Below are 13,134 nucleotides of genomic sequence, written 5' to 3'. Positions count from 1 at the left end.
GTTAATTTGGCAAGAATCAGACCTGATTCAAGCCTGAGGGAACAGTGAGAAATTACAGCCTAAAAGCGGCGGGTCATTTGGGCCTTAATGAGCTCAGGCAGAGAATCAAAGCTCTGCTGTAGATCGGGATGATTTCGTCCTCATAAACTGAGTGTGTGTTTTTTTTTGTTGTTGTTTTGTGCTCAACATCATCTTCGTTTGTCTTCACATCTCATCCAGCTGATCATATAACCTCTGTTCCACTGTCATGGCCTGAGAGCCCCACTACCAATGGCAATGTTCACCGTGAGTAACACACACTCGCTCTGCATTCACAGCTCAAAATCTGTGCTGAAAGACGTTAATCAACAGCAGTGTCGCTGGTTAATGAGTCCTGCATCAGTTCACTATTTTTCTACGTTTTACATTGTGTTTTTTCCCATGTTTTTTAAAATCAAGCCATTTTTGTTTAGGTTTAAATGTTAGTGAAAGGTGAAAATTGCTGTCAGAAAATACGTCAGCGAACAGAGTGACATTTGTGACATGTTGACTTGTTTTACAAAGAATTTCTTTCCACCTGTAACATTAGAATTCGCCTCTCAGCTTTACAAAAAATATTGTTTTAAATAAAAATTACTGCACTGAGCGGCGGTTTGCTCGGTGTGTTTTTGTCATTTTTATTAACATATAAATCAGAAAAGATGCCATTTTTCACCATAAATATGCAGCAGAATTTTCCCGTCGTGAAAAAATGTCGTCTGGTGTTGCAGAGTCGGAGTTGTTGGACCAGCCGTGCTGCCGCTCCCTCTACGACTTCGAGCCGGAGAACGAGGGCGAGCTGGGCTTCAAGGAGGGTGACATCATCATCCTCACCAACCAGATAGACGAGAACTGGTACGAGGGCATGATCAACGGCGAGTCCGGCTTCTTCCCCATCAACTACGTGGAGGTCATCGTCCCCCTGCCTCAGTGAAGACTCGAGTCCTCCGCAGACTCCGTCCTGCCTCATCGCCGTCGCCTCCGTCCTGACTCGGGGACGCCAGCTCAGCCCGAAGCTGGAAAAAAAAAATCTGATTTTCAAACCGAGCCAGAGAGGTAGTAGTTTTGTCCCCGAGCTGACTTAAGATCAAATTTCACCGATTACGTTGTTTTCTCTGTTAATATTTATGAACCTGAAGCCAACTGAAACCCAAGCCATTAAGTGGGACGCTCCGCCAGGTTGGACCCTCGGTGTCGTTTGGGTCCGACCGAGGTGAAAATGTCCAACAGTCGTCAAACTCTGTAGTCCATCGTGTCTGTCCCTCAGAGGACTCTGCTTCCTGTTTACGCTGAAGTTTATCTCGTCGAGCTGTCTGCCTTTTTTTGGTTTCACCTCAAACTGAAGCTCGTTAACGGACATCGCGACTGAAAACTTTCAAACTAATTATATGTCTCATATTAGAGACAGTTTATACATTTCAGAATATTTTAGTCCTATAATATTTCCATAGAATTACCCAAAAAATGATGGAGGCCTCATACCAGCTCCAAGAAAGTTACATAATCACAGTACAAATACACTCAGCCACTCCAAAATTCAAGAGGTGGCTAAGAAAATAGATTTCACTTTAATTTGGGTGAAATGACCCAAAAAAACCCGACCTTTTCTCAGCCACACTGCCGCAATAGAATAATATATATGGTCGCCACGGCGTTTTGCTCCACCGTATTTTGTGTTTCGTGTTTTTTTTTATGTTTTGTGTTATTGTCCAAACTCGAGCCTCATTTTTTAACAGTTTTTTTGATTCCTTGTGAGGCCTTCCAGCAGAGCTTTACCAAAGTTCAAGGATAATTCCAGTTTATTACAGCTTCTATCTTAATTTTGTAGTTTCTGCTGTCATCAAGGGTCTCCTTGTATTATGTGGTTACCGGCAGCGTTATTACCGCCGTCCTTCAGCGTTTCATGCGAACGCTACCAGTTTGATCTGGTCGCATTCTCAAGCGACGCCACCAGTGCGTGTTGCATGTGGACGCACCTGGAGCGTTTTGGACGTCCGACAGCGCACGATAACAACGTCCCTGTGCGTTGCACATGGACGTATAAAGTTGTTTTTGGTGTCACACTCGAAGGACAACAGTACCAACAGAGCGGCGCCATTTGACGTGTTCGGAATGAGAACTGGTTAATACCCAGTATGTCCACTTTAAACGTCCACTGACGTTCTGTTTAATTTTGACGCTCGGCATAGCTGCACACACGGTTTCTCTGTGCAATCAAGAATTATCAGCAACTTTCCAGCCGTGCTCACTTTAATAATTTCCTCCAAAGAAAGAGTTTGTTCATATAAGCCGGATACATTTTCGGCTTGCCCCCGTTTGACTGTCTGACTGCTCGTGTTTTCTGCCTCACCGACAGAAATTAAGGCCTAAATTACAAAAAACAAGTTGTCATAAACCAGAGTTATCCTTTAAAATGTGAAGCATTAGCTCAGCGTGGGCTTCAGCTGGACGACGCTCTTTCTTTCCACACAGACATTCCACGTTGCTATTTATTTTGGACACGTTTTTTTCTGATTTTGTGAACATTTTTGAACCACAGCTCTGGGACAGCGAGAGGTTAAAGTCGGCAGAGTTCGACAGCGACAGTGATGTTAATGTTGGACTCTGCCTGCGTTCAGGTGGACCTGTCTCGTGTTGTGGCGTCTTTCTTCCCCAAAAACGGACTCTGCCTGTTTGCCTGCTGTGCTCTTAAGTGTGGCCCAGAACATGTTTTTAAGGACTGTGAGGAACTGAAGTGGACTCTGTCTCTCTGAATGTCCCTCTCTGTCTCTCTCTGTTTACATGCTCTGACTTATTGCGACATAACGTACGCTCTGTGTCCGATAGGGATGAACGCACCGTCAGAAAGTGCTTCTTGAAATGTCGTCTTTATTGCACTGAAGCTTTAGAATCTACCTACCACATGCGCTCATGGACGTGCACCTTTTTGTCTTTGTTGATATTTAGTTTTTCGGTTTTCTTCGGCACTTTGTGTTCCTCACCGCAGGGTTAGAATCACTACCATATCAGAAACGTACGTCGAGTCAGAGTGGTAGATTTTTAGATCCATATAACCGCAGATGTTCTTTGACTGTGCTATAATGAGTCTCGGTTATTGTAACGTAGATTGGATAAAAAGTGGTCGAATCACATCTTAAATATGTGAAAGTAGAAGATCCTGTGACCTCGTGAAACTCACTCCAGCTCCTCTGTCAGCTCGTGATAAGCTGCAGGAGGAGCCTGCAGTTATTGTGGCCGTGCTGATAAACGTGTTTATTTAGGAAGTCTCATCACGGCGTCAGCTGGTTAAAAAAAACCCAGGTAGCACGGGAAGCCGAAACTGTCATTATGCGCCTGTATTTTCACACGATTTTCTTTAAAGAAAAAGAAAAAATGCCGCTTTTTACAGCACTCTTGTTAGTTATTCTGTTTTTTTGATGTATTTTTTATAACAGCCTAAAAATTTTTTTGAACTATCACTCAAGCCCCACAAAAGCAGTCGTTTTTTTTCCTTTTTACGCAGTTAAAAAGTGTTTGGGTTTTTTGTTTTACAATTTTTATTTTTTGCTGTAAAAAAGCATCATTTTGAAGTAAGTCACTGAATTATTTTAAAACATAAAAAGTAGTGTGTTTTTTTAATGGCTTTTCTCTTATGCTTTGAAAAAAAAACTGTTTTAAAATAAGAACTATTTTAGATCTTTTTACGCCATAAAATGAGATTTATTTTATGCTCTAAAAGGAAAAAACAGCATTAAAAGCACTGTTTTTATTTATTTTATTTTTCATAAAACTGTGGAAAAAAACTTTTAAAACAAGTCGGGTGAAAATCGAGGCGTTTAATGACACTTTGGGCTTTCCACATGGTTGCCTGATGACCAAGAACCGAGATTTAGAGAATTCAGCCACCAAACAAAACGGGTCGAAGAGATGAATTAAAATAAATTTTTGACGACTGTCCGAGGCCTTTATTTACCTCGACTGCAGATTTATTTATTTGTCACATTTTTAAAGTTTATTTTAAAATACTTCAGTAAGAAGCCCCCCTGTTTTCTGATCTTCTCCTTTTTTTGTTTAAATTGTGCTGATTTAAATTTTCCGTCTGTACAGCAACAGAGTCATAACTGTAACTCAGCACTCTGCTGCTCACAGTTCCTCATCTCAAACAGAAATACTGTTTTCTTTCACCATTTTTTTCCAAAAAAATCTGTGACGTGGTCCACTGTCAATGGAAAGTGGTTTTACATTTTACATTTTGCTACAGTGGGTTTTGTTCACAATTGCAACACATTTGAATTTGGACAAAACACAAATTCTCAGCTCGAAACTTGAATAATTAAAACTAACATAAACCTGTCGGACTGCTGTATTATCCAGAAGAAACCTTGAGGATATTGTTTTAAGTATTTTGCTTTGTTTTCAATAATAACTGCTCTTCTATTAAGCTTCTAGTTTTTAACATTTGCAGGAAACCGATAGTATCTTGTCATCGTTGCGTCAAAAAAGGTAAAGCAGATTAATTTGTGAACAAAAACAGCGTTTTTGTTAATAAGAGCAAAGTGGTGAGTCTGATGCGACTCTGATGTTGTACAGATGGAATTAGTGCTGTGGAGATGAACATTTAATCTCCATTTATCGAGTGCATTACACAGGTAATTCCCCTCCCCATTTTAACCCTTTGAAGCCTGAGCAGATGGTTTTGATTTCTTTCACAAACACAGCAAGAAGGAAATGATGGCCCCAAAAATGAGCAAGATTTGTAAAAATTTACAAGAAAATCACCTAAAATTAATACACAAAAAGAAGCAAGAAAGTGACTCAAAAAAGTGAATATTAAAGAAATACATGGGTTTTTTGTCTTGTAACAGTTTTCAATATATATTTATAATAATTATAGGTTTTTGAACATTTTCCCTCATTTTTAGATAATTTTCTAATAATCCTCCCACCTTTTCTAAAACAAATTTTCAGGTAATTTTCTTGTCACATTTTACTAACTTCTTGGAACTTTTCTCCCATGCTCTCATAATAAATCGAAACAATTTGCTCATTTTTCTGAGGTTTAAATATCTTGCAAAAGGCGCCTGAACGCAGCACAAGAAAACTGATGTCAATTCAGTTTTTAAAGGGTTAATGCTAAGTTGCCTTTATTAGTTTACTATTTGACTTTTACACCAGAATTTAAGGAGCTCAAGAATGTTGTCATGGCAATTACACACACACACACACACACACAAAAACAAAACACTTCCCTCCAGGAGTTTGCGCATTTCTTCAGTTTTTTTTTTTTTTTGTGTTATCCACAGTCTTAATAATATGAGCAGACGTGACCCCAAACCTGAGCTCAGATTTGGGTATTTGTCCCCACATGTGCTCGATGGACTCCATTCTGAATCTACGATATTACATTTTTGTCTTTTATCGTATGTGGACCAACTCGACTTTATATACAATAGAGAGAAAATAAAGAAAAATGTATAGGATACTTACTGTTAGCTTGCACTTGCCTAGATGTTCCAGATGTTGCATGATGATTTTCTTTTTTTCTAAAGATTGTTATTATGGATTTTGGATACTGGGGAGCTCTTAGCACAAGGAATGTCCATCACAGCGTTAAATCCTGCGGTCGGTCTCCAGAAAACAACAGAAGACTGCACTTTGGTTTAAGGAAAATCATGAAACCATTCATTGTAACCATGCATTTACAAAGTAAGTCTTTAACCAGACTTTGTTTACTGCTTAAAGACTTTAAAAATATTGCTTTTGTTTGCAGATAGGCTCCACAATCTGAGCGACTGACTTTTGATACACTAAAACCAGATCTCTCTCAACACTGTACCTCTGTTTGCCTTTTGCAGCTCATGAAAGTCTCTCCTCAGTATTCATTGTACAACCAACGACTAGGCAAAGGAAACTGGCTGCGCAGTTGTGTTTTATTTTTCCAGTAGCATAATTTATGCAAAAGGTGTTTTATAGATGTTGTAAATGAATATATTAATAAATATATTGCGTAAATAAATGACAAGCAAATATTGAGCCACATCTGTGCCTTGTTTGTGTGCGTGATGACCGAGCGGAAAACTGAAAAATGAAGTTGTTGACCACTTAAGCTCCAAAATTGAGACAAGTCATGTTATAAATCAAGGTTAAATTTTTTGCACCGATTTGTGCATTTTTTTTCTGCATCAATTTATGTTAGAAATGTCATTCAAACTTGCATTGTTGCTTCATTTTTCTTTGTTTTATAGTGTCAGTTTGCAGGTTTTGAGGCTGCACTTGTGTGCTCACCTTTTTTCTCTGCTAACTTTAGATCCAGACGTTCAGGAGGTTTTTACCAGGAGCTGAATTATTCACAGAGGTCTCCTCCTCGCCACAACAAGCAGACCAGGGGATTCAAACCGGTAAAAACACTGAAAAAAGCAGTTTCACATTAAAAAAAAGTGTTTTTCCAGCACTGTTCATCATGGAGGGGCTGCAAACTACAGTACAGAAACACTTACGTCTGTCTTTCACCAGTGTTTGGTTTGTCCGTTCTGGGCTACTGTAGAAACACAGCAGGGCTACATGGCGATCTCCAAAAACACAACAATTCATATTTTTGGGCGATTATACACTAAAGAAAACAAACGTATTATTTTATATCAGTGGTGGACAAAGTCCTCCGATCCTCTGGTAAAATAAAAGTACTGATACCACACTATAGAAATACTCTGTTACAAGTAAAAGTTCTGCATTGAAAATTTAACTTAAGTAATAGTAAATAAGTATAATCAAGATCATGTACCTAAATTATTAGAATTAAAAGTAACCAATTCAGGAAACACGGGGAAAAAAATGAAAAAGGTTATTTGAAATAGACCCAAAAATATTTAAAATAATTTTATGTTTTATTTTTATTATAAATATTTAATATTTCATATGTAATTTCTCACTTGAAAAAAAACAACGTTCCTGTGTTTTATTTTGTTTCGTTTTTAGGTTTTCGGGGTCTTTTTGCAAAGTTTCTAGTAATTTTCTTGAACTTCGTTCATTTCTTCTCTTTTTGCACATTACCTTATTCCCACGTTTTTGAAAATATAAAAATAAATACACCCAATTTGATAGTATTTCTCATATTTGTTGGACAACAATTTTGTGTGAATGGAAATAAAAGCCTGTCTCAAATATAAGCCTGTTGAGGCGAACGATTTAAACAAATAATATTATTAATTGAAGTTTTACAGAAAAAGTACTCAAGTAAATGTACTTAGTTACATTCCACCACTGTATTATATTCCATTTCTGCCAAAATATCCCCCTAAATCCGACACACAGGAGCTTTAAATTCCAGAGTGAGATCCTTGGGTCAAACAAATGAAGGCAGCGGCGGCGTCCTCGTGGTCTCAGGTTAAATCCAGACCTCGGCGCTCCTCTGTTTGGATTCTCTGATGCCCCTCTTACTCTTCAGAGGCAGCGTCTCTCCTTTCTGGGAGTCCAGTCTCTTCGGTTTCTCCGGTCTCGTCCCTCTGACCTCCTCTGGCTCCCTCATCCTGCCAAAGTTCACAGCGCAGGTCCAGTCCGGCTGGTGACCCACCACCAGGTCCAGAGTGGGCAGCGAGGTGGTGCTGGTCACGTCCCTGAGGCCTAACGAGGATGTCGGAGACGGGCTGTCCGGAGGGAAGGTTTCATACCCCGCTCTCTTCCCGGGACAGCCTCTCCAGGACGCCGTCTCCCTCAGCCGCACCGCCTGCCGGATCTTCTTCCAGCCCAGGTGGTTGAGCTCCAGCAGGTTGAGCAGGATGCAAAAAACGCCGACGCAGAACATGAAGAGCAAGAAGATGGTCTTCTCCGTGGGTCTGGAGACGTAGCAGTCCACCGGCTGGCTGCAGGGCGCCGAGGTGCAAAGAAAATGGACGGGCACCTGGAAGCCAAAAAGCTTCCACTGAGCGAGGACGAAGCCGACCTCCAGAACAGCCCGCAAACACACGTGGAAGACGTAACATTTGGACAGGACTCCTCCAGAGACCTCCCCCTCCTTGAAGGTGCAGTCTCGGGCGTGGCTCAGGGACGCCATGTGGTTTGGGTCTATCCTCTGGAGGCTTTTGGGGTTGATGCCCTCCAAAACATCCGCCAGACTGTGTCCCAGATGTTTATGGGAGCGAATGGAGCAGCTGTCTGAGTCGCAGCTGCGTTCGTACACCTCCCGTCCGCCGCCTTGACCCACCTCCGCCTGCTGCCCTGGGACGTCGGCTGGCCCCTGCCTCTGGGTGGTGCTGTGGGGTAGCTTGGACAGGTTGTGCCACGTGTAGATTATGAAGCAGAGGGACGGCGTGGAGACGCTGATGATGTGGAAGACCCAGAAGCGAGGCTGCGAGATGGGCGCGAAGGCATCGTAGCAGACGTTGGAGCATCCCGGCTGCAGCGTGTTGCACACGAACATCTCCTGCTCGTCCGTGTACACGTCCTCGGTCGCGACGGCGACGATGAGCAGCCGGAAGATGACCATGACGGTGAGCCACAGGCGCCCGATCATGGTGGAGTGCTGGTGGACAGCATCCAGGAGGCGTTTGAGCAGCGTCCACTCCGTCATGGTGGCCTGTGGCTGCCGGCTGCCTCGAGGAGGGACAAGCTGCCTGGAAAAGGGCAGTCTGCTCTGGTCCGATCCACCTCTCCGCCTCCTGGACGCCTACCCTGTTGGACGTCTTGACATCGTAAACATCGAAGAACACCAGATCGAAGCAAACTTATCTGCTGTTCTCCAGCGTTTTATTCAATTCTAGTAACGTCTTATTCCTTCGTAAAACGGTTCTCCTAAAATCAGAGCTCGACCCTCCCTGGGTCCAGACGTCCTCTCTGTCTGAGTGTCCTCCAGCTCTGTCCGGCTGCCTTGAGAGCAGTGGAGCCATTGGAAGCGAGAGCCACCCATCTTTCCTAGATAAGGATGTCCACTTGACATGAGTCACTTGGCACGCTCACTTCTCTCTCGTCTTTAGGATCCATTTTAAAACCGAGAGACATCACCCTTCCTCTGCTGGAGGAGCTGCTGATAGCAGCGACCGAAAGAGCATTCTTCACAGATTAGTCCTCTGAAAGCAAACGTCCTTTCATGGAGAGACGCATTTGAACCCTGAGGGACTGTTTTCATTCTTAATTTTTTGGCTGAATTTCTAGCTCAGCTCCTAAAATAAGTCTAAAATACACTGTGGAAAAAATGCTTCACTGAAACCCATGAAACTGACATTTTTGATCCCACAGCCATAGAAGCAGAAAATAATTGTGTTATTTCTGGGTGTCATTCTGGGCTTTTTCCTTTGAATTTGTCATTTTTACTATTTTCCACCTGATGACGTCATTTTTTACCATTCAGTCTATTATTTCCACTAGGTGCACTGTCACAATCAGTGTTGCTGCAAATCATTGACATATCCCAGACTCTGATCAGCAAAAAAACATCTACTTTGCATGTAGTATATTGAAAATAATTCATTTGATTGTGTTTTGTTTTTTTGTTTTCTTCATTTAAAACGTAGTGGCATCATGACAAAAACCTGGCATTAAAAGTGTTAAAACTCAGGAAAAATTAATGAATATTTGATATTTATGATTAGGACTGATGTTGATTCAAAAAACAAAACGAATGAAAGCAGAAAATCATATGAATGTATAATATTTTTTCATAACCTGATTTTTGCGGAGTATGAGTGCGAGTATTTGACCCTGCACAAAAAATAATGTATAAAACTCATTGTTGCTGCCAATCATTGACATATTATAGGCTAGAATAATTCATTTTTTTGTGTTTTTTTTTAATTAAAAACATAGTGGCATCATGACAAAAAAACTGGCATTTAAAGGGTTGAAATTCCGAAAATGAATGAATATTTGATATTTCTGATTAGGACTGATGTTGGTTAAAATAATAAACTCAAAGAAACTAGAAAATAATATTACTACACAGAGAATTGAGAGTGTGTGTAATATTAAGGGTTAAATGATGACCGGTACAGAAGAGCATCGGTACTGTTTCATACAAAACGGCAAGTTGGACGACTGATGGGGTTTTCCAGAGTTCAGTCTGGTGTCTGCTGAGGTTTTGTGTCCCGGGACGTGTTTTGACTGCTCCTCTCCAGCCACTTGCCAATCCTCTTATCTGTGTTTTAAAAAAAGACCCTTGAAAGGTCCGCGAGCATCAAATCGTCGTGTCCCCAGATAAAACACTCAGTGACCCCTTTCTTTACTTCAAACAGCGCTGGCTGCTCCGTCTGAGTCTCAGAGCTCTGCCCACCTGCTATTTATGGCATTTAAGTCACGCTATATATTCTCAAAGGTCCAATGTGTGGGGTTTAGAGGATATATTTGCAGAAATGGAATATTTAGAACTATCTTTCCATTTGTGTTTAATCACCTGAAGATGAGAATTGATGTTTTTCGTTACCTTGAAACGCCCCCCTTGAAGTTGTGCTAGAAATATCGGCTAAACTGAAGTCATTTAACTGTAAAGACGTCACTGCACAAAACTTCAGCATTATTTTGAAAATGTAGATAAAACACAATTGCAGGATGACTATGTTTCCACTAAGTGATGGCCTGCGACTTCCTCTCTCAAAAAAACGTCCCAAAAAACACAGCGATGGATGTTCAAAACATTAGCAGGTTTATTTCTATTGCAGCCACTGCACTAGCCGTCATTATTTCTAGTCGTAGGCGACGTGTTATGCGAGCAATAATGGAAAGGCGAGCCCCTTATACATGGGAGCGGCCTCGTATGAGGGATTTCTGGGTTTCTGGGCGTTGATAGTCCACGATTTTCACAGAGGAATTGTGGATTCAAAACTCTGGGATGATCCGCTCAACTTTTGAGGAGTTATGTGATTGCGGCAGCATCATTGCTGCAGACAAAGCTGAGAGCCAATGACCAGTTTGCTGTATTTAACGTCCCGTGAATTAGAGTGAGTTTATCCACAGTCTCTGATGCTGATTCAGCAAAATGAATCTTCCAAAAAAACAGCTGACGAGGTCCAGCAGTGTGGGACACTGCAGAGCAAGAGGCCCTCAACCGACCATTTGCGATTAGTCAATGGCCAACTGTCGGCTTGGTGTGTCAGGGCCCTATTCCAAAATCACCCAAAGACAGCCATTAGTGATGGGATGTTAACCCTTTGAAACCTTTATCAACATCAGTTTTCTTTTGCTGCGTCCAGACACCTTTTTTAAGTATTTGACCCTTTGTTGACCCGATGTTGCGCTTGCGTTTCCTGCCTTTCCGTTTTGTTTTTACTGCTATTTCATTTATCCTCAGGAGCTGGTGCTGCTGTATCTTCATCACGATGATGATGGCGTTCAGGTAACACACGAAGCACATGTGTGAGTTCACGTCCAGACAGCCTCCAACAGAGCTTTTGTCTGCCATCGATCCAGACTGAGGCACACGCTGGATTAACATCTTTTAATGGCTGTTATGAGACCTGATGAAGCGACGGATCGATACACTGAGAGTGGCCCCTCGCTCCTGGCAGGATTAGAGAGGGCCCCAGTCCCTTCTAACACAATGCAAATGAAGGAGGGGGGTCAAAGGGTCCGCCGGGCGCAAATAGACCTTGACTAAAAGCCCAGACACAACATGAGCCGACCCAGACCTGCAGCCAGAGGCAGCGCCCGTCAGGCCCGGGCCAGCGCCGGCCACAGAGAGGACAGGAAGTGGCTTTTCTCCAGAGTAGCGTGACGGAGGCCCTGTGCATATATGTTTTTATCCAGCGCGTCTGGGGCTGTGTGCGCCGCCGATGTCAAAGGAATTATCCACCCTCTCAGTCTGTTCATGATGGAATTCCCAACAATGTGCGTCCCCTCTGGGCTTTGTCAGGAGCAGCCTGGGAATGAATAACAGACAGGATTAGGGAGAAAAGAGAGCGAAAGAGAGGGACGGCCACTCTGACACTCACAGAAAGTGCCTCTCTTTCTCCTCTGTGCTCAGGAGTTATTTTTCAGCAGGACTTTTATCTGAGCTTATGTGTAAAAAGCTCCAACAGGCTATAAATATGAATGGAGGGGCTTCTTTAAGAACAGCAGGCTCGACGCTGAAGCTGCTCCTTACAGACAGCTTTCACTCTGTGTAGCAGGTGAAACTAAAAAACTGATTATTTCCTTGTTTATTAGTCGTGTTTCCATTACAGATTTTACGCAAAACTTGCATGATATTTTCAAAATGTCGATAAAACACAATTGCGAGATGACTGTTTTTCCACTGAGTGATGTTCTCGACTTCTCTTCTGGCGATAACATTTCAAGAAGCATGACGATGGATGTTAGCATGTTTATTTCTGTTGCAGCCAACACACTAGCCGTTATTATTTCCAATCCAAGGCGACGTAGGCGTGTTAAATGGGCGAGCCACTTATAGTGGGAGTGGCCACGTATGAGGGATTTCTGGGAGATGATAGACGACGATTTCAGAGGAATTGTGGAGTTATAACTTTATTCGCTCAGTTTTTTGGGATTATGTGATGCAATAACAGCTGTTTTAGTTCCTGCTGCATCATGAGGGAGCCAGTTCCTGCTGACAAGCACAGAGCCACAGCATCATGTGACCTAGAAAAGCCAAAAAAGTGTTTCCATTGCAGTTTTGTGAAATATGAGGAAATATAAAGAAATACATAACACAGAAATATATAAATATTATAGTGAGGAAACACCAGAGGCAGGAAAATAAGACAGAAGGATTGAAGAAATGTATTAGTTCAATGAATAAATGAAGAAATTTTAAAAAATGACACAAAATAAAATACTCTAAACTGTAGATATGAGATAAATGAGAGTACATCAGCACAAAGTAGAATAATAAATGAATATGATAAAATGTAAGATAAAATGTTATATCAACTAGTAAAACAGAAAAATAGATTAAAAATATATAAATAAATAGTCAATAAATAGATAGGTTTAGTTGAGCCAGACTACAAAGGTAGGTCTTGAGTTTGCTTTTTAAAAAAAAGAAAGATATAAGTGTCTTTGAAGTTGCTTATTATGTCTTAACAGATTTTTATTTCTGATATTTTACAGAAAAAAAGACTTGCCGAGGTTATTCTGCATTATAAATGTCGTGTTTTATCAGGGCTGGATTTGGATTCAGCATCATCTGAGAGGCGAGGCTGTTCTCTGGGTTTT

The 13,134-nt window shown here is 41.5% G+C and overlaps 2 protein-coding genes across 5 annotated transcripts in view; one reads left to right on the top strand and one right to left on the bottom strand.

Moving 5' to 3' along the window:
• sh3gl3a (SH3-domain GRB2-like 3a) overlaps nucleotides 1-6,030 on the top strand; it is a 38,393-nt gene extending 32,363 nt beyond the window's left edge. For 2 of the 4 annotated variants that reach the window (XM_042490299.2, XM_042490290.2), the window contains 2 exons: nucleotides 220-285; nucleotides 750-6,030. In XM_042490299.2, coding sequence (XP_042346233.1) covers nucleotides 220-285; nucleotides 750-952 — 269 coding nt within the window. In that variant the 3' untranslated portion in view covers nucleotides 953-6,030. The remainder of the gene's footprint in view (nucleotides 1-219; nucleotides 286-749) is intronic. The other 2 variants (XM_088084028.1, XM_088084004.1) reach the window with 1 other exon arrangement.
• A 134-nt stretch (nucleotides 6,031-6,164) lies between these two features.
• On the bottom strand, nucleotides 6,165-8,852 carry gjd6 (gap junction protein delta 6). Its single transcript, XM_042489891.2, has one exon. It carries the CDS (start codon nucleotides 8,561-8,563, stop codon nucleotides 7,382-7,384), a length of 1,182 nt encoding a protein of 393 aa, XP_042345825.2. The 5' UTR covers nucleotides 8,564-8,852; the 3' UTR covers nucleotides 6,165-7,381.
• Between the last annotated feature and the right edge of the window lie 4,282 nt (nucleotides 8,853-13,134).

The sequence above is a fragment of the Plectropomus leopardus genome, chromosome 1 (genome assembly GCF_026936395.1).
Source record: "Plectropomus leopardus strain MGB_pleo_1.0 chromosome 1, ASM2693639v1, whole genome shotgun sequence".
Classification (NCBI taxonomy): domain Eukaryota; kingdom Metazoa; phylum Chordata; class Actinopteri; order Perciformes; family Serranidae; genus Plectropomus; species Plectropomus leopardus.
This window is presented reverse-complemented; position numbering and strand designations above follow the sequence as displayed.

Bases quoted from the DNA above. Each gene is read 5' to 3' on its own strand.
- gjd6 (XM_042489891.2), bottom strand. From the start codon at position 8,563: ATGACGGAGTGGACGCTGCTCAAACGCCTCCTGGATGCTGTCCACCAG.